General features: G+C 40.4%; 1 protein-coding gene across 1 annotated transcript; it reads left to right on the top strand.

Moving 5' to 3' along the window:
* Window positions 1-1,160: 1,160 nt before the first annotated feature.
* ptger3 (prostaglandin E receptor 3 (subtype EP3)) lies at window positions 1,161-24,777 on the top strand. Its single transcript, XM_035775356.2, has 2 exons — window positions 1,161-2,061; window positions 20,990-24,777. The coding sequence occupies exons 1-2, from the start codon at window positions 1,270-1,272 to the stop codon at window positions 21,290-21,292; spliced, it is 1,095 nt and encodes a 364-aa protein (XP_035631249.1). The 5' UTR covers window positions 1,161-1,269; the 3' UTR covers window positions 21,293-24,777.
* The last annotated feature ends 207 nt before the right edge of the window (window positions 24,778-24,984 follow it).

The raw sequence follows: 24,984 nt of genomic DNA on the forward strand, positions 1-24,984 counted from the left end.
ACGTTGTAGGTGTGTGCCAGGCACAAGCCTGGTTCACATTACCCATAAGCACTCCTTTACATTGCGCCAGATGTCATGCATTTCAATGGGGACATCCACAACTGAGTAGAAACGCCCCTTTGCTGTTGAAGGCTCTGTGGCAAGATGGACATCACGATGGACATCACTTTGAACATTTTAAAACTTTGCAGTCTCTTCAGTCTTGTTGAAAAACAGTAAGTTACCAAAACATAGAAGATGGAAAATGTGGTTTTCAGTGATGGCTTAACTATCCACTTCTAAACAATTTCCTATTCCTATAAGTGTGTACTATTATAATAGCAATGTTAAATGATACACATTGCCTGTAAAGCCAATTATACTTTCACAATTGCCTCCCGTTTAAGTTTATGGTGGTGAGGCTTTACAAACACTACACTTCTCTGTTCAGTAGCAGGGCAAGATTCCTTGAAGATGACATACAGCATAATGAAATACCTCTCGATTTAAAGGGTAATTAGTCATGTATGTAGTGAATGACAAAGCAGCAGAATAATTTAGTTTGAGTCATCAGGCTAGCAAATGGCATTGAATTAGAAGTCAACTACAATGTGAAGGATATAGGCTTGCCTTGTGATAATTAGGCTAGTAGGCCTACATTTTCTTAAATGCAACGACTAGGCTTTTCCTAGGCTCTGAAGACTCCGAGGTCAGTGATTCCCAACCATGTGGTTTAGGGAGCTTCCAATGGGTTCCTGAAAAAGCTGTGATAAAACTAAGATTGAATAAAGCAGCAGCAAGGCCAAAATGTCTAATTTAAAAAAGCTTTTCAGTGGAACTCAGAATGGATCAGAACCCCTAGTTCAGGTCAGATCAATCAAAGCTATATCAAAGCCATTTAATAATAGCCTAGGCCAATATTCAATGTAAGGCATAGCTGCCTACTAGGTATAGGCCTATGCTAAAACATTTACAATGTAATTTTCGCAGAAAAGTGAACATACACTTTATATTATGCCCTTGTCCAGCTGCCAAAATTAGCCTCCTGGAGCAATTGGTGTAGAAAGTTATACCTGACGAATTTTGAAATTGTGCACATGCTCTTGCAGGTAGTCCCACCTCCCGTGCTTTAAAACGTGTGACGCGTTTTTACGCACAGTAGCTTTGCGGCAACACTTGGAGGGTGCTGGGCGTGTACAGTGGATTTAGCCTGTATGTATCCTCACATAGAGGCTGATTTCCGACAACTGAGACTCTTTGGATACCAGGCGCAACGCTTCTCCTGGAGAGATGTTGGAATCCAACAAGTCTTTGCGTGAGAGCAATGTCACCAAAAGTGGCAGCTGTGGATCCGTGTCAGTTGTTTTCCCCATTACTATGATGGTAACAGGAATGGTGGGCAATTCTCTCGCTCTTATGCTGGTATATAGCTCGTACAGAAAAAAAGAAAATAACAGGAAAAAGTCTTTCCTACTCTGCATAGGGTCGCTGGCATTGACAGATCTGTTTGGACAGCTTCTCACCAGCCCTATAGTTATATCGGTTTACAGAGCCGATTTGAAATGGGACCGCATAGACTCATCGGGGAGTCTGTGTGCTTTCTTTGGAGTGTGTATGACAACTTTTGGCTTGTGTTCTCTATTCTTTGCCAGCGCAATGGCAATTGAGAGGGCATTGGCGATTACAAGTCCTCATTGGTACTCCAATCACATGAAGACAAGTGTGACAAAGCAAATTCTGGCAGTTATATTGTGTCTTGTTCTTTTTTTCTCGCTGTTGCCAGTCGCAGGAGTTGGGCACTATACGCTGCAATGGCCAGGCACTTGGTGCTTCATAAGCACTGGAGACAGAGAGGTCCCGGGCAACATGTTTTTCTCCATCACTTTCGCTGTTCTTGGGATATTCTCACTTCTTGTGACTTTCTCCTGCAACGTCGTCACAATTCGTGGATTAGTTATTCGTTGCAAAACGAAATCGGGCACATCTCACTCATCCAAGCAGTGGGAACGATTAACCACGGAGACAGTCATTCAACTATTGGGAATCATGTGTGTACTGATTATATGCTGGGTTCCTTTACTGGTAAGTTCTAGTTGTTTTCCTATACTGGTAAATTCTGGTGGTTTTCCTCTTGTTTTATAGCATTTGGTAATGTGGTGTAGAACTCTCTAAAATACTAGACTCATATTTAACACGGCACGCCTATACGACAAATAATTCACAGAACGCACATTTTACTTAAAGTTCCAAAGGAAGGGTCTCATTTACAACCTTATTGACACACAGGTGATTGGTTTAGCTATCTTGAGGTGATTAGTTAACGTTCTTGAGTGCTTGATGTCACACACATGCTCTACAAAGCAATCTGTTTAGCTAGCTCACACCACCCACGAGTTAACACCGACTGAAAAACTTGGGAAACAGCTTCAGTTTGATCACCAAATCAGTTGGGGAAAGAAATAGGGCTGTGACGATTATGGCATTTTGTGTAACGAATAATTGTCATGCAAATGTACACGATTATTGTCATAAGTCTTTTTCTTCTAATGCATCAAAGCACGTTTGAAAATTAGTTTTGGAAATGAAGCTTCTCCTCCCAACAGTGCCATTCTGCTCATAAAACTGAAGAAAAAAAAAGCTATTATCTTCTTAAATGAAGTTGAATCTTCCCTTCTCCTAAAATATATATATTAAGAAGATTATGATTTTTTGGAGTTTACTGTTATTGTCCATAATTGTTGAACCAAATGAAAACCTCATCAGCTAGCTACCAATCTATTTTAGTTTCACTGATCATTAAAAAAAATGAGCCCACTAAATTGTTATTTTGACCTTTCCACAAATGGTCTGGTATGTGTTGTTTGATATCAGCAAGTTAACCCAAATGTATCAAAGAATAGGTTGTGTGTCCACAATAAGTTAGTGTCTATTGCCTGGCCAGTGGTCTAGCCAGCTACATTTCAGTAATTAGTTATCCTCCTAAATGCGGTGGTCAGTGTAAAACTAAGTGGAAATGTTAGTTATTGTTGCGTGGTGTAATTATATCTAACCAGTTGGCTAATGTAGCCTGTGAGCCCATGAGCTCCCAAGTCTAGGTAGCTGTGTCATTTGGTGTCAACGATTAGCTATCCAGCTACTGTTGACTAACCCCATTCCGTACAAATTTGCACAACCACTGCATTCAAACAAGGCAGCAATTAAAACTAATGGGACTGTGTGGGCTTCAGTCTGTGCAGAGAACCACGTTTTTATTCAAGCTTCGATTGACATGGTAATGGCCCAATAGTATTGCAGAAAAGTTTTTAAAAAAAACTGCCCCCCCCCCCACACACACACACACACACACACACACACACACGGCTTATAGGTTTCACTCGACATCTTTAAAAAGACCCAACGGAGCTCATTGCCTTCTTCAATCATGCAGAAACAGGCAGCATGAAGGTCTCATCATTGATTTGACTGGAAAGGGAAGAAATCGTGCTTTACAATGGTATTCATATTACAGTTGACCTGGAAGTTTTACGTTTTGTGTGTTAAAATAAGGTCATTGTATTGTACATTACAGCGCGATGTACAAAAGTGTGTTAGCTAACTATAGTTGGCTACTGCATGGCCATTATAAGCCAGCATGCTAAATAGCCGGCTACATTTCAGTCAGTACCTATCCTTCAAAATGGTCACTGGATAAACTAGCTATGAGTTGAACATAGTACCAGTCAAAAGTTTGGACACACCTACTCATTCAAGGGTTTTTCTTTATTTTTACTATTTTCTACATTGTAGAATAATAGTGAAGACGTCAACTATGAAATAACACACATGGAATCATGTAGTAACCAAAAAAGGTGTTAAATAAATCAAAATATATTTTATATTTGAGGTTGTTCAAAGTTGCCACCCTTTCCCTTGATGAAAGCTTTGCACACTCTTGTCATTCTCTCAACCAGCTACATGAGGTAGTCACCTGGAATGAATTTCAATTCACAGGTGGGCCTTGTTAAGTTAATTTGTGGAATTTCTTTCCTTCTTAATGCGTTTGAGCCAATCAGTTGTGTTGTGACAAGGTAGGGGGGTGTACAGACACTATTCCTATTTGGTAAAATAGCAAGTCCATATTATGGTAAGAACAGCTCAAATAAGCAAAGAGAAACAACAGTCCATCATTACTTTTAGGGATGCACGATATATGGGAGAACTTATCGGAATCAGACGATAAAAGCGAAACATTTTCGTGACCAAGCTACTTTGATGCTAGGTGTTCATAATGTTTTGTCTAGTGATCGATAGATTTACACAAACGCTTGGATTGGTTTCGCTGTAAAGCATATTTTCTAAATCTGACACGACAGGTGGATTAACAAAATGCTAAACTGTGTTTTGCTATATAGCATTTGTGATTTCATGAATATAAATATTTTTAGAAATATTATTCGAATGCGGCGCTCTGCAATTCATCTGTTGTTGATGGCAATTATTCCGCTAACGGGATAGGTAGCGTCAAGAAGTTAACAAATGCAGCATCTCACTGTCTCTTCTCTGTCAGCCCAATGTTGAATCATGTCCCAATTGTGTGACAACACGTGCACAGAGGTTATCCACCTATCACAACCCTGGACAGCCTTTCACTAATTGTAACCACGGCAGAGAAGTGTAACGGTGGTAAGTGTTCCACCAAAATGGAAAGTGAGGAAGCCAGCTCAGCCTCTTGTGAGAATGAAATCATCACCAAAAAGGCCAGCAATGTTTTTTCACTAATATGGAAGTGATTCGGGTTTAAGAGGTCTGATGTTGAGCAAACTAATGTCCTGTGCAAAATGTGTCGAAAGACAATTGCTTCAAAAAGCAGCAGGACAACTAACCTCTTCCATCACCTGCAACTGAAACACGAGGTGGAATGGGAGGAATGCGTGAGACTACGCAATGCCGATTCCAGTCGCTCGATTCCCAAAACGTCTGCTGAAAGACAAACTACCATAGCTACATCCTTTTCAAACTTAATCCCTTACGACAAGAAAAGTTTGAGGTGGAAGGAAATAACGGATGCAGTGACCTATTACATAGCGAAAGATATGGTTCCAATCTGTACAGTAGAAAAGTCAGGCTTTAACCTCTCTGGGATATGTCACCTGGCCAAAAGCCAGAGAAAATGCAGAGAAATTAATGCTACACTTGTTGTGAATCCAGAGGCGAAAGCAAATTATGCTATTTCTGAGGATAGCACCTCCGTAAACAAAGAGAGAGAACATATTTCAACCCTGCAGGCGTGACACAAAACGCAGATATAAAAATATAATTCATGCCTTTGACAAGCTTCTTTTGTTGGCACTCCAATATGTCCCATAAACATCACAAATGGTCCTTTTGTTCGATTAATTCCGTCGAGATATATATATATATATATATATATATATATACAAAATGTCAATTTATTTGGCGCTTTTGATCCAGAAAAAAAACTGTTCCAACTTGCGCAACGTGACTACAAAATATCTCAAAAGTTACCTGTAAACTTTGCCAAAACATTTCAAACTACTTTTGTAATACAACTTTAGGTATTTTTTAATGTAAATAATCGATAAATTGAAGACTGGATAATCTGTTTTCAATACAGGAGGAAAACAAATTGTAGCTAGCTTTCTGGTCATCTAACAGTACACTTCAAGTGACCCTCGTTCAAGATGGCCGCACTTCTTCATTACACAAAGGAATAACCTCAACCAATTTCTAAAGATTGTTGACATCCAGTGGAAGTGATAGGAACTGCAAGAAGGTCCCTTAGAAATCTGGATTCCCAATGACAACCCATTGAAAAGAGTGAGAATCTTTTATTTTCTATCCAAATCTACTAATAATATGCATATCTTACCTTCCGGGGATGAGTAGCAGGCAGTTGAATTTGGGCATGCATTTCATCCGGACGTGAAAATACTGCCCCCTGTCACCAAGAAGTTAAGAAGCTGCTAGGTACAGTTGACCACAAATATCAGTTGCCAAGCCACAAGTATTTCACTGAAGAAACCCTGCCAAAATGTCTGCCTCCAGACGTCTTACTTCCCCGATGATCATACGGATGAAGTAATAGCCCAGGGTCTCAAATACTCTCTGGCATCGTGGAAGATGAGCAAAGACCGACAGGTGTGCATGACAACTGACAGCGGGAGCAACATGATAAAAGCGTTGTGCTTGAACAACTGGATCCGCCTGCCTTGGGCACAGGCTTGACCTCGGTAAGTGTGACATTGGATAATTAAAGTGCATTCAAAAAATATATGTTCAGGCCAGCAGTAGGCTAATGTGTTAGTAGTTGTGTCATTCTGCCAATCTAACCACAGGCTGTTTTAATTAGAACATTATCTAAATTAATATATTTTCAATCAAAATGATTATATAAATTACATATTCAAACAGCTAGTGGTCAAACATTCCTAAACCATAGAATAGACATGGAGAGACTTGTTTCTAGCACAGACTGAGCTCAGTCTACACACTCACCAGCTCATCATAGAGTCCCCAACCAGGTGGGGTTCAAGACAGAAGATGATAGAATGAATCCTGGAACAAGAAAAGGCTATTGCCCGTGTCTGGATTCAGAGAAGAAAAGCATGCACCTGGTGTCCAAATATCAGGAAATTGATGTGTTGGAGTCAGTGAACAAACCATGGGCCCACTACAGGAATTCACTGACACGCTGTCCGGGAAGAACTACAGTGGGGCAAAAAAGTATTTAGTCAGCCACCAATTGTGCAAGTTCTCCCACTTAAAAAGATGATAGGCCTGTAATTTTCATCTTAGGTACACTTCAACTATGACAGACAAAATGAGGGGGGAAAATCCAGAAAATCACATTGTAGGATTTTTTTATTAATTTATTTGCAAATTATGGTGGAAAATAAGTATTTGGTCACCTACAAACAAGCAAGATTTCTCACTCTCACAGACCTGTAACTTCTTCTTTAAGAGGCTCCTCTGTCCTCCACTCGTTACCTGTATTAATGGCACCTGTTTGAACTTGTTATCAGTATAAAAGACACTTGTCCACAACCTCAAACAGTCACATTCCAAACTCCACTATGGCCAAGACCAAAGAGCTGTCAAAGGACACCAGAAACAAAATGGTAGACCTGCACCAGGCTGGGAAGACTGAATCTGCAATGGGTAAGCAGCTTGGTTTGAACCAACAATGCAGTTTAAAAAATGAATGAGAACAAGAAAGTAAAGGAACAAGTAATTAAAGAACAGCAATAAAATAACAATAGCGAGACCATATACAGGGTGTATCGGTACAGAGTCAATGTGCGGGGACACCGGTCAATCGAGGTAATTAATAACTCTATTAATAATAGTTATTATTATTAAAGTGACTATGCATAGATAATAACAGAGAGTAGCGCAAAAGGGCTGGAGGTGGGGCAATGCAAATAGTCTGGGTAGCCATTTGATTAGATGTTCAGGAGTCTGTTTAGAAGCCGCATGGACCTAGATTTGGCGCTCTGGTACTGCTTGCTGTGCGGTAGCAGAGAGATCAGTCTATGACTTGGGGGGCTGGAGTCTTTGACAGTTTTTAGCGCCTTCCTCTGACACCACCTGGTATAGAGGTCCTGGATGAGAGGAAGCTTGGCCCCAGTGATGTACTGGACCGTCCGCACTACCCTCTGTAGTGCCTTGCAGTCGGAGGCTGAGCAGTTGCCATACCAGGCAGTGATATAACCATGCTCTTGATGGTGCAGCTGAAGAACCTTTTGAGGATCTGAGGACCCATGCCAAATCTTTTCAGTCTCCTGAGGGGGAATAGGTTTTGTCATGCCCTCTTCACAACTTTTCTTGGTGTGCTTGGACCATGTTAGTTTGTTGGTGATGTGGAAACCACATAATTCCACCACTCTTCTGCTTGAGGAAACCATGAACAAGGTCTAGCGAACCTACCGGTTCCAAGTGGAAAAAGCATCTACTTTTAATTTCATCCTCCGAATGTTGGTCATGATGAGAGATGGAATGTGGAAGATTAATGTCTATTTTGTGAGGTCAATAAAAGTTGTATGAAGATGTTATAATGAAAACATTGTAACTTGAAGAGTTTTCATACAGTGTATATCATGTTCACATACTTTACGTTGTGTGGAAAATATCCAGGATAAAGACAATGTTTTTGTGACGATAAGATTGTGATTTTAGTTATCTAACGAGATCATAGTAAAATGTGATACCTTGCTTTAGCTCCACCCCAGGGAACCCAGAGAGCATGTCAGCAAGATGTAAACACCCCCTTTATATCTGAGGGTATAAAGCATTTGAGGTAATAATTAGCATATCAGATTAGAATGACCACGAGCTGCAGCTGAGGTGTAAGATTAGTCGCGACCCCATAAACGCAATACGAGGTTGAGGAAGACAAAGTAACCTCTTAACAATCAATGCTACGCTTGAGTAGTTGTTCTAAATACTTTATCTAAGAAGGTGAATTTAAGCAGGACTATCTGGTTATTCTCTTCAAATAAATGTTTGTCGAAATGGCTTTCATCACTACTCTGGGATCATCGACATTACTGATGAGCCGTCCTCAGGAGATCACTCTTCCAGTGGAAGTAAACAGAAAACTAAGGACAGTGTGACATCTTGTGGACAGTGTGACATCTTGTAAACAATCAGAGACTTATGAAGGAGAAGGTCATCCAAAGACCAAGCCTCCGTTGAAACCTTATCCCCAAGCGAAACCCAGCAACAGAGATACCTGACGAAGATCTCCAATGAATCATGTAACAATGAATGATCAGTGAGACTCGGTCACAATGGGACTGATATGAGGAAATAATAATTGATGACCTGTATGATATCTATATATTCTTGAGTTAATTCGGGAAACGGTAACCAATTAAGCGAACTTTTATTGTGGTGCCCCAAATTCCTAATGAGTTAATTGTTACATGATTCATTTCATAGAGTAATAATTAAACGTAGAAGGTAATTATTAGACAGTAATTATTCAATTAATAGTAGTCATTACATTTGTCGTGACTTGACTGTCATTAACCTGTTGCGTCGAGCAATCCCGTATCCGGGAGTGTAATTATAGCCTCAAGCTCATTACCATAACGCAACGTTAACTATTCATGAAAATCGCAAATTAAATTAAATAAATATATTGGCTCACAAGCTTAGCCTTTTGTTAACAACACTGTCATCTCAGATTTTGAAAATATGCTTTTCAACCATAGCTACACAAGCATTTGTGTAAAAGTATTGATAGCTAGCATTAAGCCTAGCATTCAGCAGGCAACATTTTCACAAAAACAAGAGAAGCATTCAAATAAAATCATTTACCTTTGAAGAACTTCGGATGTTTTCAATGAGGAGACTCTCAGTTAGATAGCAAATGTTCAGTTTTTCCAAAAATATTATTTGTGTAGGAGAAATCGCTCCGTTTTGTTCATCACGTTTGGCTAAGAAAAACCCCCGTAAATTCAGTCACTACAACGGCAAACTTTTTTCCAAATTAACTCCATAATATCGACAGAAACATGGCAAACGTTTAGAAACCATCCTCAAGGTGTTTTTCACATATCTATTCGATGATAAGTCATTCGTGGCAGTTTGGTTTCTCCTCTGAAGCAAATGGTAAAATGCACGCAGCTCTGGAGATTACGCAATAATTGCAACGGAGGACACCAACCGGAGCACCTGGTAAATGTAGTTAGTCTCTTATGGTCAATCTTCCAATGATATGCCTACAAATACATCACAATGCTACAGACACCTTGGGGAAACGACAGAAAGTGTAGGCTCATTCCTTGGCATTCACAGCCATATAAGGAGACATTGGAACAAAGCGCATTCAAAATCTGGGGTATTTCCTGTTTGAAATTACATATTGGTTTCGCCTGTAGCATCAGTTCTGTGGCACTCACAGATAATATCTTTGCAGATTTGGAAACGTCAGAGTGTTTTCTTCCCAAAGCTGTCAATTATATGCATAGTCGAGCATCTTTTCGTGACAAAATATCTTGTTTAAAACGGGAACTTTTTTTATCCATAAATTAAAAGAGCGCCCCCTATATCGAAGAAGTTAATGCAACCGCTATGTTAGATTTCAAAAACTTTACGTTGAAAGCAAACCATTCAGGTCGCGTCGAACGTCGGATGAAAAGTTCAAAAAGTTCCGTTACAGCCCGTAGAAACATGCCAAACTATGTATGGATTTTTTTACATAAAACTTCATTAGTGTTCCAACCTAACAATTCCTTTTCACGTGAGCGCGCCAGACAGAGGCAGTGGAGCCCTTATGAGCCCCTCCTTTAGAGTAGAATCCTCAAAACAGGTTCTAAATACTGTTGACATCTAGTGGAAGCCTTGGGAAGTGAAACATAATTAATATCCCACTGTATCTTCAATGGGGGCTGAGTTGAAAAACTACAAACCTCAGATTTCCCACTTCCTGGTTGGATTTTTTTCTCAGGTTTTCACCTGCCATATGAGTTCTGTTATACTCACATACATCATTCAAACACTTTTACAAACTTCAGTGTTTTCTATCCAATACTACTAATAATATGCATATATTAGCATCTGGGACAGAGTAGGAGGCAGTTCACTCTGGGCACGCTATTCATCCAAAAGTGAAAATGCTGCCACCTATCCCAAAAAGGTTAAAGTTACAATGTTTCCATTATAACGTCTTCAATGATATCACCAAACAATAAATTATCCTCCCGACCATTTACCACATTCTTTGTGTAGAAATATTGTTTCATTATCCACTTTTGGAAGTTGGAGTTTTGTAAAATCTCTGTTGTAACCCTCAGACATTCCATTCTCCATACTGCAAAGGGCCAGAGAGAGACTTTTTACCATTAGTCATCAACCAGCCCAATTTCCTCCCCTCTTCCTCTCTGGTGAGAGAGGGGGTGCTGTCTTTGATCCTTGACCAGGAGGGAAAGTCATGGCACATTAACGATAGTCACATCACAACAGAGTATGAAACTCCTATACAAATTCCATTGTTGGGATAGATGCCACCTTATTATAATGTAATAAATCATCATAATATTCTGGAAGAATGTGTAAAATGCTTAAGATTTTAGGGCAATTTTATTTGCAGTTTGTAAACCTTACATGAGGTACAGGAATTGCATTTACTGTCATGGTTCGCCAATAAAATATATCTGAAAGCTACGCCCCTAATAAGCAACACCTTCTGAAAAAAACCTTGAGAATTACATTAAAAAAGACCCAGCTGCTAGGTCAACCCAGCATGAAAGTAAAAAATATCCAACTGTTTAACCCATGTTTGTGTAATACCAACAACTCAACATGTTGTTTTATTCACACAACCCAACTGGCTGGGTCAAAAAAACTCAGTGTGTGTTCTGTCCAATACTTACACAGCGATGGGTTACCAAATAACCCAAATTAGGTTGTTTTTAACCCAGCAATTTATAGTGTACATTTGCTTAATGTCTGGAAGGAGAGTTGACAGTCTAACCAGAAACCTAGGTATTTGTAGTTGTCCACATATTCAGAACAAGTCAGAACTGTCCAGAGTAATTATGCTAGTCGGCGGGCGGGTGAGGGCAATAAATCGGTTAAAGAGCATGCATTTAGTTTTACTAGCATTTAAAAGCAGTTGGAGGCCACTGAAGGAGTGTTGTATGGCATTGAAGCTTGTTTGGAAATTTGTTAACCCAGTGTCCAAAGAAGGGCCAGATGTATACAGAATGGTGTCTTCTGCATAGAGGTAGATCAAAGAATCAGCAGCAGCAAGAGCGACATAGTTGATATATACTGTACATAGAAAAGAGTCTGCCCGAGAATTGAACCCTGTAGCACCCACATACACTACCAGAGGTCCTGACAACAGGCCCTCCGATTTGACACATGGAACTCTTATCTGAGAAGTAGTTGGTGAACCTGGCGAGGCAGTCATTAGAGAAACCAAGGCTATTGAGTCTGCCTATAAGAATGCGGTGATTGACAGTCGAAAGCCTTGGCCAGGTTGATGAAGACGGCTACACAGTACTGTCTTTTATCGATGGCGGTTATGATATCATTTAGGACCTTGAGCGTGGCTGAGGTGCACCCATGACCAGCTCGGAAACTAGATTGCATAGTGGAGATGGTACGGTGGGATTCGAAATGGTCAGTGATCTGTTTTTTAACTTGTTTGGGTCTAGATTGTCTCCCCCTTTGAAGACCGCGGCAGCTTTCCAATCTTTGGGGTTCTCAGATGATAGGAAAGAGAGGTTGAACAGGCTAGTAAAGGGGTTGCAACAATTTTGGCGGATAATTTTAGAAAGAGTGGGTCCATATTGTCTAGCTGATTTGTAGGGATCCAGATTTTGCAGCTCTTTCAGAACATCAGCTGTGTAGCCGAGTGATCATAGGGTCCAATGAGCAGCACTAGAGTCAGGGAGCCAATTCTGATCGTCGCTGCTACGCTAGACAAGCTGGAGACACGGCGATTCAGACAGCTAGTGGGCCGGGGCTGACAGTTGGGCATCCGGCGACGTCACAACGTAAGAGCCTGTTCAGACCACCTCGGACGGTTACGTCGGCAGACCAGTCGTGATGGATCGGCGGGGCTCCGTGTCGGCAGTAGAGGGTCCAGGCCAATTGGCAAAAGAGGTATTGTAGACCAATAATTGGCTGGTGGATCTCTTTGGCTAGCTGGGAGATGGGCCTAGCTCGAGGCTAGCTGGTGCTTGCTTCGGGACAGAGACATTAGCCTGGAGTAGCCACTTTGATAGCAGCTAGCTAGCTGCGATGATCTGGTGTAAAGGTTCAGAGCTTGCAGTAGGAATCCGGAGATCTGGTAGAGAAAAAGCAGTCCAATATGCTCTGGGTTGATATCGCGCTGTGCAGACTGGCAGGAATTGACCGGGTTGAGGCTGGCTGATGTCCGAGTTAACCTTTTGCGACGAGCAAACCCGTATCCGGGAGCGTAATCATAGCCTCAAACGCATTAGCATAACGCAACAGACATAAATACCCCTATAAACTTTTCCTATTCATGAAAATCGCAAATGAAATGAAATAAATATAATCAAACACAAGCTTAGCCTTTTGTTAAAAACACTGTCATTTTCAAAATATGCGTTACAGCCAACGCTAGACAAGCATTTGTGTAAGTTTATCATGACATAATGCTATGCTAGGCTCTGCTGGCAGCAGGCAACATTTTCACGAAAATAAGAAAAGCAACCAAATGAAATCATTTACCTTTGAAGAACTTCAGATGCTTTCACTCAGGAGACTCCCAGTTAGATAGCAAATGTTCCTTTTTCCCCAAAATATTATTTTTGTAGGCGAAATAGCTCCCATTTGTTCATCATGCTTGGCTGAGAAATCGACCCTAAAATGCTACAACTATAACGGCAAACTTTTTTCAAAATTTGCTCCATAATATCGACAGAAACACGGCAAACGTTGTTTAGGATCCATCCTCAAGGTGTTTTTAACAAATATATTCGATATTCGATAATATATCTGTCGAGGCCGTTGGTTTCTCATAAGAAGCAATTGGAAAAATGGCTACCTCAGTATTTTACGCAAGGTTTTCTGTGGGAGACACCATGTGACCACATGCCATATATGGTCCCTTACAGCCATTCTTCAAGGGAAATGCCTAAAAAGACGTCACAATGCTGTAGACACCTTGGGGAAAACGTGGAAAAAGTAAGCTCATTCGTAGCTCATTCGTAGCCATATAAGGAGTCATTGGCACGAGGCGGCTTCAAAAAATGCGGCACTTCCTGGTTGGATTTTTATCCGGGTTTCGCCTGTAACATCAGTTCAGTGGCACTCACAGACAATATCTCTGCAGTTTTGGAAACGTCAGAGTGTCTTATTTCCAAAGCTGTTTCCAAACTATATGCATAGTCGAGCATCTTTTTGTGACAAAATATCTTGTTTAAAACGGGAACGTTTTTCATCCAAAAATGTAAATAGCGCCCCCTAAATCCAATTGGTTAACTGACTACTAGCTAGTAGTTAGTTAGTTGGCTAGCTTCTGAAGGGGTTTCCAGTTCTAAAGTATAAAAATAGCAGATCCATACCACATTGGGTGAGGCGGGTGGCAGGAGAGTATATTCAGTCCGTAGATGGAAAGTGAGATATAAATATATAAAATGAAAATATATATGAAATATTTATGAAGAAAACGATATATACGCGGGACATACAGTATACTTGGGGCAGCAGGGTAGCCTAGTGGTTAGAGCGTTGGACTAGTACCCGGAAGGTTGCAAGTTCAAACCCCGAGCTGACAAGGTACAAATCTGTCGTTCTGCCCCTGAACAGGCAGTTAACTCACTGTTCCTAGGCCGTCATTGAAAATAAGAATTTGTTCTTAACTGACATGCCTAGTTAAATAAAGGTAATAAAATAAATAAATAATACACGGAACGGGACAAAACAAAGACACATATCCGACTGCTACGCCATCTTGGATTCTTAATAATCCAGTACCTAGGACCGACACATCCGGCTTCTTCACCTGGGAGATCGTTTTAGACCAGCCACCCGGACAGCTGATGAATCTGTGGGTTTGCACAAACTGTCAGAAACAGTCTCAGGGTAGCTCATCTGCGTGCTCGTCATCCTCATCAGGGTCTTGACCTGACTCCAGTTTCGTGTCGTTACAGAGTTCAGTGTGCAAACGCTCACCATCAATGGCCACAGGCATACTGGAGAAGTGTGCTCTTCACGGAGGAGTCTCATTTTCAACTGTACTGGCAGATGGCAGACATCGTGACAAATTTTATGGCAGATGGCAGACAGAGTGTAAGGCTTTGTGTGCGCGAGCGGTTTGCTGACGTCAACGTGATTTGAAATCAAATCAAATGTTATGTCACATACACATGGTTAGCAGATGTTAATGCGAGGGTAGCGAAATGCTTGTGCTTCTAGTTCCGACAATGCAGTAATAACCAACGAGGAATCTAGCTAACAATTCCAAAACTACTACCTTATACACACAAGTGTAATGGGATAAAGAATATGTACATAAAGATATGAATGAGTGATGGTACAGAGCGGCATAGGCAAGATGCAGTAGATGATATAGAGTACAGTATATACATATACATATGAGATGAGTAATGTAGGGTATGTAAACATTATATTAAGTGGCATTGTTTAAAGTGGCTAGTGATACATTTTTACATAATTTCCCATCAATTCCCATTATTAAAGTGGCTGGAGTTGAGTCAGTGTCAGTGTGTTGGCAGCAGCCACTCAATGTTAGTGGTGGCTGTTTACCAGTCTGATGGCCTTGAGATAGAAGCTGTTTTTCAGTCTCTCAGTCCCTGCTTTGATGCACCTGTACTGACCTAGCCTTCTGGATGATAGCGGGGTGAACAGGCAGTGGCTCGGGTGGTTGTTGTCCTTGATGATCTTTATGGCCTTCCTGTGACATCGGGTGGTGTAGGTGTCCTGGACGGCAGGTAGTTTGCCCCTGGTGATGCGTTGTGCAGACCTCACTACCCTCTGGAGAGCCTTACGGTTGTGGGCGGAGCAGTTGCCGTACCAGGCGGTGATACAGCCCGACAGGATGCTCTCGATTGTGCATCTGTAGAAGTTTGTGTGCTTTTGGTGACAAGCCGAATTTCTTCAGCCTCCTGAGGTTGAAGAGGTGCTGCTGCGCCTTCTTCTCAACGCTGTCTGTGTGGGTGGACCAATTCAGTTTGTCCGTGATGTGTACGCCGAAAACTTAAAACTTACTACCCTCTCCACTACTGTCCCATCGATGTGGATAGGGGGGTGCTCCCTCTGCTGTTTCCTGAAGTCCACAATCATCTCCTTTGTTTTGTTGATGTTGAGTGTGAGGTTATTTTCCTGACACCACACTCCGAGGGCCCTCACCTCCTCCATGTAGGTCGTCTCGTCGTTGTCCTCCATGTTGGCCGTCTCGTAATCAAGCCTACCACTGTAGTGTTGTTAGCAATCTTGATGATTAAGTTGGAGGTGTGCATGGCCACGCAGTCGTGGGTGAACATGGAGTACAGTAGAGGGCTCAGAATGCACCCGTGTGGGGCCCCAGTGTTGAGGATCAGCAGAGTGGAGATGTTGTTACCTACCCTCACCACCTGGGGGCGGCCCGTCAGGAAGTCCAGTACCCAGGTGCACAGGGCGGAGACCCATGGTCTCGATCTTGATGATGAGTTTGGAGGGTACTATGGTGTTAAATGCTGAGCTGTAGTCGATGAACAGCCATCTCACATAGGTATTCCTCTTGTCCAGATGGACTTATTGGGGCGGAAAGCAAATTGGAGTGGGTCTAGGGTGTCAGGTAGGGTGGAGGTGATATGGTCCTTGACTAGTCTCACAAAGCAGTTTGTGATGACGGACGTGAGTGCTACGGGGCAGTAGTCGTTCTTGGGAACAGGCCCTCTTGAAGCATGTGGGAACAGCAGACTGGGACAAGGATTGATTGAATATGTCCGTAAACTCACCAGCCAGCTGGTCTGCGCATGCTCTGAGGACGAGGCTGGGGATGCCGTCTGGGCCTGCAGCCTTGCGAGGGTTAACACGTTTAAATGTTTTACTCACGTCGGCTGCAGTGAAGGAGTGCCCACAGGTTTTGGTAGCGGGTCGTGTTAGTGGCACTGTATTGTCCTCAAAGCGAGCAAAAAAGTTATTTAGTCTGTCTGGGAGCAAGACATCCTGCTCTGCGACGGGGCTGGTTTTCTTTTTGTAATCAGTGATTGACTGTTGACCCTGCCACATACCTCTTGTGTCTGAGCCGTTGAATTGCGACTCTACTTAGTCTCTATACTGACACTTAGCTTGTTTGATTGCCTTGTGGAGGGAATACCTACACTAGCTGCCCCATTTCACAGGCCACACTCAACTGCCTGATCAACTCTATGCGAACGAGATGTTTCGCACAGCATGAGGCAAATGCTGGTCACACCAGATACTGACTGGTTTTCTGATCCATGCTCCTACCTTACAGGAGGACAATAACCTAATACATAAGGCCAAATATACACTGGAGTTGCTTACCAAGACTACATTGAATGTTCCTGGGTGGCCTAGTTACAGTTTTGCCTTAAATCGGTTTGAAAATCTATGGCAAGACTTGAAAATGGCTGTCTTGCAATGATCAACAACCAACTTGATCAAGCTTGAAGAATTTTAAAGAATGTGCAAATATTGTACAATCTAGGTGTGCAAAGCTCTTAGAGGAGACTTACTCAGAAAGAGTCACAGCTGTAATCGCTGCCAAAATAGTCGCTTCCAAAGTTGATTCTAACTCGGGTATGAATGCATATGTAAATTCGCTATTTTTCTGTATTTAAATTTCCATAAATGTGCAACAAATTATAAAAACATGTTTTTACTTTGTCATTATGGGGTATTGTGTATAGATATGGGAGTACAAAAAGCGAATCCATTTTGAATTCAGTCTGTAACAACAAAATGTGGAATAAGTCAAGGGGTATGAATACTTTCTGAAGGCACTATGTTTTTCATTTTGTTTATTTATAGGGGACAATGCACATTAATCAACATCAATTTTACAATAATTCAACATCCATGTACATGTGCCTGGGGTTATCCAAAAGCACATTTTCACCTGTAGTACCTGGGCATGTAAGGACCTTTACACAGCCACTATACAAATACTCACTAAACAATACAAAATACAAATACATTACATCCAATAATATATCATTCTAACAACAACACTATCATTGTCACGGCAGATTTCCTCCTCTTCCTCTGAATAGGTGAAACAAGGATCGGACCAATATTCAGCGTGGTAGGTGTCCATGTTTTAATAGGGAAAACTGAACATGAACACAAATACAAAATGAACTGGCAACGAAAAAGTCCCGTGCGGCACAGACACAGGAAACAATCACCTACAAAATACCCAAAGAACATGGCTGCCTAAATATGGTTCCCAATCAGAGACAACGATAAACACCTGCCTCTAAATGAGAACCAATCTAGGCAACCATAGACTTACATAAACACCTAGACTAGAGAACACCCCATAAACATACTAAACCCCTAGACCAGAAAAACACATAAATCCCCCATGTCACACCCTGACCTAACCAAAATAATAAAGAAAACAAAGATAACTAAGGCCAGGGCGTGACAATCATCAACTGTAATTTTACATATGAGGAACCACAGAACTTGTGTACAGGTTTGGATAGATTTTAGCCATGTTTTCAATATCAATAAAAAATTCCCATAATCCGTGCAGCCATGGGCATTGCATTCCAGTATACTGTAGCTCTAACAGAGAAGGCCGATTGACCGATTGCACTGTGTCAAAAAGGGACAACGCAATTCCCTCTAATTACTGCCCTTGTTATCCCGGAGGTGCTTTCCTTGAGCATGATATGCCGGCATAGGGGTGGAGGGGCAAGACCATGCAAGATCTTAAAGACAAGGTTTTCATCTACATAATGCTTAAAGCGATCCAGACTAAAATAAGTTATGTTTGTAAATGATATGACAATGGTGGTAACTGTTTGGTTTGTTATCAAAAACCTTAAGTGTTTGTTTGTAGAGTGATTCAATTGGTTTCAGAATAGGAGCTCCTGCTTGTGACCAGCGTGTGAGGCAATATTTCAGATGTGAGAAGATCATAGCATGCATATATAGTTTGGCGGCATTCAGGCAAAGGAAAGGTTTTATAAACTTAAAGTTGGATAATCCAAACTTGACCGTGTTAACCATCTTCTTCACATATTTCTTAAATGTCAAGTTGGAGTCCAAAATGACATGAAGATACCTGAAATTAGACAACATTCAGATTATCCCCATTATCATGAACAGCTCGTTGAGAATAATCAATGGATTTCTTAGAGAAGTACATAAAGTCTTGTCGATATTTAAATGCAGGCAAGAATTAGTCATCCATTTAGAAACATGTACCATATCTTCAGTTAACTTATTAACCTCTTACTCCTACCCGACACGCAGGAGTCCCGTCTAGACATCTGGAAATGCAAATGCGCTATGCTAAATGCTAATAGCACTCGTTAAAACTCAAACGTTCATTAAAATACACATGCAGGGTACTGAATTAAAGCTACACTCGTTGTGAATCCAGCCAACAAGTCAGATTTTTAAAATGCTTTTTGGCGAAAGCATGAGAAGCTATTATCTGATAGCATGTAACACCCCAAAAGACCCACAGGGGACGTAAACAAAATAATTAGCATAGTCGGCGCTCAGATTTTTAAAAAAACATTGTTTTTTAAAATTAAAAAAGTTGACGATAAACATGAATGCAACTTTAGGTATTAGTAAACGTAATAATCTATCAAATTGATAGCATGTTATTCTATAGCTGTACGTCTGGAAATAATGTCCGGGTAAATCAACCAAAATATCCGGTCGGAGACCGGAAGAAATGCGCTGCCTTGTGTCCGTTTGACCAAGAAACAAATCGTAGGCAAATGACAAGACTGTTGACATTGTGTGGAAGCTGTAGGTATTGCAACCTCGGCCCCATTTAATGTGGACCCCATTCAACAACACGGTCAAGTGGCGCATGGATATATTTTCCCATTTTCAGTGATCAGATTTTCCTGAGCTTTTCGATGAAACGCACGTTCTGTTATAGTCACAGCCGTGATTAAACCAGTTTTATAAACGTCTGAGTGTTTTCTATCCACACATACTAATCATATGCATATACTATATTCCTGGCATGAGTAGCAGGGCGCTGAAATGTTGCGCGATTTTTAACAGAATGTTCGAAAAGGTAGGGGGTAGGAGTAACAGGTTAACAACTAGTTGTTTACATACAGAACTGTATAATCTGCATACATCTGTATGTTAACTTGTGGGAGATCATTTATATAGATGGTAATCAGAAGGGGGCCTAATATTGACCCTTGTGGGACCCCAATGTTATAGTAGAATCCGACTGAGTGTCTCCCAAACGAACCCTTTGACTTCTGTTTGTCAGATAGGAATACATCCAACTAATGACTTCAGTGGACACATTAAGGGATGATAGTGTGGATAAGAGGACATCATGATTCACAGTTTCAAAGCCCTTTTCAAGATCCAAAAAGACTGTGCCGACTTCACCGATGTCCAGTTTAGATTTAATGCACTCCAGAAAATAGCATTGGCTGTTTAAGTAGAATGGTTTACATCCATGCATAAATATCAACCCTGTCCAGAGACCTGTTTTGGTAAATGCGTTTTGACCATTAGATTAACTTTTTGGCGTACTCTATAATTTAACCTGTTTCTGTTTCTACAGTGTGCAATAAGGCCTAAGTGTAATTTTTATTTATACTGTGCATTAACTGTATTTTATACACACATCTAGATACTCAGCTTGTTTGTGCAATGACTTTCTTAGGTATAGGACAGGCTGTGGACAGGGCTAGGTTACCCGGAACAGTATTATGACCAGTCTTAAATCGTTGGATAACAAAAGTAGGTTGTAATGATGATATTATACAGTTATTGACTATAAAACTGCTGTTTTCTGTCGATTTATACAGCTTGTCATAAGGGGATGTCTGAGGCAGGTTGGATTAATTTGCAGTGGGCAGATGAGACACATTTTATTACCATGTGCAGCCACAACAAATCTCAATCAGTTAGTGATTGGATCATCTTAATCAGATGAAGGACAACCACATGTTAACCGCAGCTTCTGAGAGCTGATTAAAATCCATTGGACGCACCCGTGCGTTAATCTAAGTAACATAATCCAATAAAAAAAGTGAGCCCTGCATGACAAAACCAAACAATTACATAATGAAGGCAGGATCATCAGAAACATACACCATTTTTTTATGAAATAACATTACCACGTTCCCAATGCGTCCAACTGTTTTTTTTTCCGTAAGTGAGGTGTGTAGAAACTAAAAGCTGTTTTACCGAAATATGTAGTGACAGAAGGAATTTCAAGAGTTTGACCAGGTATGGTATCTCATATCATATGATATGAATTAGTAATGATGTTAAGTAAACCGAGACCCTCCAAGGTACTCTTGATTCAATTTTCACTGACTCTCTTCTTTAGGTGCTGATGTTAAGAATGATCTCGACACAGACGTCGTCACATCACTGCAAACCGGCAGAAGTGTCTTTCACTCCTAGTCAAGACATCCAGGTGGACTGTAACTTCTTTCTCACCGCCATTCGCCTGGCCTCTCTGAACCAGATCCTGGACCCTTGGGTTTACCTGCTTCTAAGGGAGATTATACTGCGCAAGTTCTGCCAGGTGGCCAATGCTGTGTCCAACTGCTCCATAGACGGACAAAAGGAGACTCAGACGGCCCTGGATGTTCTCAACAAGCAGCCTTCTGACACTAACGGTCTGTAGAAACAGTAAATGTACCCGATCACAATTTTATTTTACTCTATCACCCACAGTCCAAAAACAGTTATTGTGCAATAATGTTGTGCCACTAATGACATAAATTACTTTGTTAGTGTGTTAATGGACCTGGCAATGCTCTACATGTGCACTCATTTTTGTTTGGTTGCATATATTCTAGTGAGGCTCACAAAACCAGAATGTGAAAATGTGACCTCTGCAACCTTCACTTTGGACTGTTAAAGCCAATGAGTTCCAGGGGGATTTTTTTTACATGGTTGCTCAATAAACATTACAGACCTACCAAACACAGACATTCTCAATCAGAAGATACCATTTTGTTTTTCAACCATCATGTTAAAACAACAGATGACAACTGTTAATGGAATATAGTTTTTGACTTTCTGGAATCACATTTGCATTTCATGTAACAAAGTTGATGTTAAATGTAATGATGGCTGGAATGTGTGACATTTTTAATTCAAATCAGTCTTCAATTTGTCATGTGTAATAGACTAGATTTGTAACCAAAAAAAATAAAGGGGAACCTCTGAAGTGCAAGGCAAGTGAACTCGAAACTGGAATAGATTACACAGTATTATATATGCTAATTGAAGAAGATTGCAAAATGTATTGATATATGGAAAAGTCATTGATATTTGTTGTTTCTGTGTTGAACACTGAAATGTGTGTTTAACTCTGAATGTGCTGAAGATGCTACCTATTGGGGATATGCTGTCATATGTTCAGGGGGGTCCACAATTATTGGCACCCTTGATAAAAAAATGAGCCAAAAAAATGTATAAAATAAATAGAATTTATATATTATATGCAAAACAAATAGGAAATGTATATTATTTTATGCTAATATAATTGCTCTGATAAAGATTTTGTTTAACTCCTGAGTGGCACAGCGGTCTAAGGCACTGCATCTCAACGCTAGAGGCGTTACTACACTAGCCTGGTTGGAAACCAGTATCACAACTGGCCATGATTGGGAGTCCCATAGGGCGGCGCACAATTGGCCCAGCGTTGTCCGGGTTTGGCCAGTGTATGCCATCATTGTAAATAAGAATTGGTTCTTAACTGACTTGCCTAGTTAGAGAAAGGTTAAATACAATTAAAATAAATAATAATAATTACAACTCTAAAATATAGGTGTAAAAATTGCCACCTCTGTTTGCAGTAGGCCTACTCCAGTACCCTTGAGAGGATAACGACACTGTTGATGCAATATAATTTTTGACCTAATGGGATTACATTTGCATTTGATATAACAAAGTTCATGTTAAATGTAATGATGGCTGGAATCTGTGGCATGTTTAATTCAAATAGTTCTTAACTTTTTTTCTAAACTGTTTAAAAACCTCTACAAGATTGGTGTCCTACCCGCGGGGCGGTTGAGCTAGCATAGGCTAATGTGATTAGGTTGTAAGTAACAAGACAATTTCCCAGGACATAGACATATCTGATATGGGCAGAAAGCTTAAATTATTGGTAATCTAACTGCACTGTTCAATTTACAGTAGCTATTACAGTGAAAGAATACCATGCTATTGTTTGAGGAGAGTGCACAGTTATGACCTTGAACACGTATTAATAAATCAATTAGGCAGATTTGGGCAGTCTTGATACAACATTTTGAACATCAATACAATGGTTCATTGGATCAGTCTAATACTTTGAACATTCACTGCTGCCATCTAGTGACTAATATCTAAATTGCACCTGGGCTGGAACAATACATTATGGCCTTTCTCTTGCATTTCAAAAACAATACAAAAAATACAAAAAACACCATGTTTTTTTCTTTGTGTTAACTTTTACCAGATCTACTGTGTTATATTCCCCTACATTCATTTAACATTTCCACAAACGTCAAAGTGTTTCCTTTCAAATGGTATCAAGAATATGCAAATCCTTGCTTCAGGTTCTGAGCTACAGGCAGTTTTGGGTATTTCAATTTAGGCGAAAATTGGGGGGGAAATGGTTAGATCCTTAAATTAATGAGATTGGAGAACAATTTAGGAGGGATTTTGGAACATTCCTCCATACAGAATATTTCCAGATCCTTGATATCCTTTGTCTGGGCTTATGGACTGCCCTCTTCAATTCAAACCACAGGTTTTCAATGGGGTTCAAGTCCGACAGATGGCCATTGCAAAATGTTGATTTTGTGGTCAATTAACCAAGACACAACATAATTGCCCCATTTTTTGAGCATACTATATAGCTCAGTATTTATATTATTTATTTGATTGTCTTTTATGCTTATCTTTATCAAGGGTGCCAATAATTATGGACCCCATTGAGGTTCTGCTATTTACATTTTGGTCATTCCCATTGTCTCTTGAATCTCTTGTTTTATAAAGGAATGAATATGTTCAAACAAAAGCCTTGGACGACCTGATTGAATGATTTTTCTTAAGCATGTACTGTATATTTCTCATATGGTCATGCCTGCAGCCGCCTACGCTGTGAATGGATATGATAACGTTCTCTTTCATGCTGGATGGTAGTTCATGAATCGTGTCAGTGGGATGGTGTTCTCCATGAGCCATTACTTCTTCATCAGTCTAGTACCCTGGACAACAACATGAACGACGTCATACTGTACAGTGCCTCACCTTGCCTTACCATGCTTAGCGTATTGAAAAACATTTATGAGCCAACTACCTAGTTGGTTACTTGGGTAACATAATGATGCTAACTGGCAGTCAAACTTGTATTTTCATTTTCTCACCTATGGCAATGATTATCTGTCAACATTGTTATTAAAGACAGAATTTCTTCAATGATTGTCAAACCAGTCTGCCTCAGAAACCAGCTCAAAGGTTTAACCGTACGAAGTTATTGAGATTGAAATGAGAGAGAGTTGAATACTGTGCTATTGCAGCATGGAGAGCAGTCTATCTATGGTGTTTCAAGTGCATTTTCCAAAGGAACACATTTATGTGACATTGAGTAAGGTTTATATGTATGTTCAATTCTTTGTTCACTGTTAATGTGCAATCAGGGATTTGCATGTTATTCGTTTATTATAGGTGTTAAACATGCTAATTTATCATTTTGAGAGGCAAGTTTCTACGATATCAGGTGGTCAATTTAATGAAGGGATTTTAATCTCTGTTTGTCTAGAAATTAGTTTCACTCCAGGTTTGCATTCATGCATTTAAAATAATTATTATGTACAGGTTGTCCTGAGACATGATTGTGTGATGGAACACAATTACTCTCAAATTGAATTAACTTCAACTTAATGAATTATATATTTGTAAGCAGAGTTTACATCATCTTTCTCATGACAGAAAACATTGATATATTAATAGCCACATGGGTTGCAGGTTTGATTGCAGTGTACAGTGAAAATCTTAGGCTTTGAGCTCCAACATGCAGGACTAGTGAAATAAAGTGATGAAAATGGTAATAAAACAATAGAAATAGCACTATATGCATAACAACAAATGTCCAGAGTAAAGTCTGAGGGGGTGGAGTGGAATGACCATAGGGGGAGTAGCAGCATGACCATTGAGTGAAATAAAAATTTAATTAATAATATCCATATTACCAACTGCAACAGTGATAAAAGTCATTGGGGTGAGGGCAGAGTAAAGTCCGTTGGGGGGGGGCAACAGGAGAAAGTGTCCATAGGGGGAGTTGTTACAGGTAAATTAAGTGAGAGTTGAGGGTTTGGGGTG

Source organism: Oncorhynchus keta, chromosome 8, assembly GCF_023373465.1.
Source record: "Oncorhynchus keta strain PuntledgeMale-10-30-2019 chromosome 8, Oket_V2, whole genome shotgun sequence".
NCBI classification, from domain to species: domain Eukaryota; kingdom Metazoa; phylum Chordata; class Actinopteri; order Salmoniformes; family Salmonidae; genus Oncorhynchus; species Oncorhynchus keta.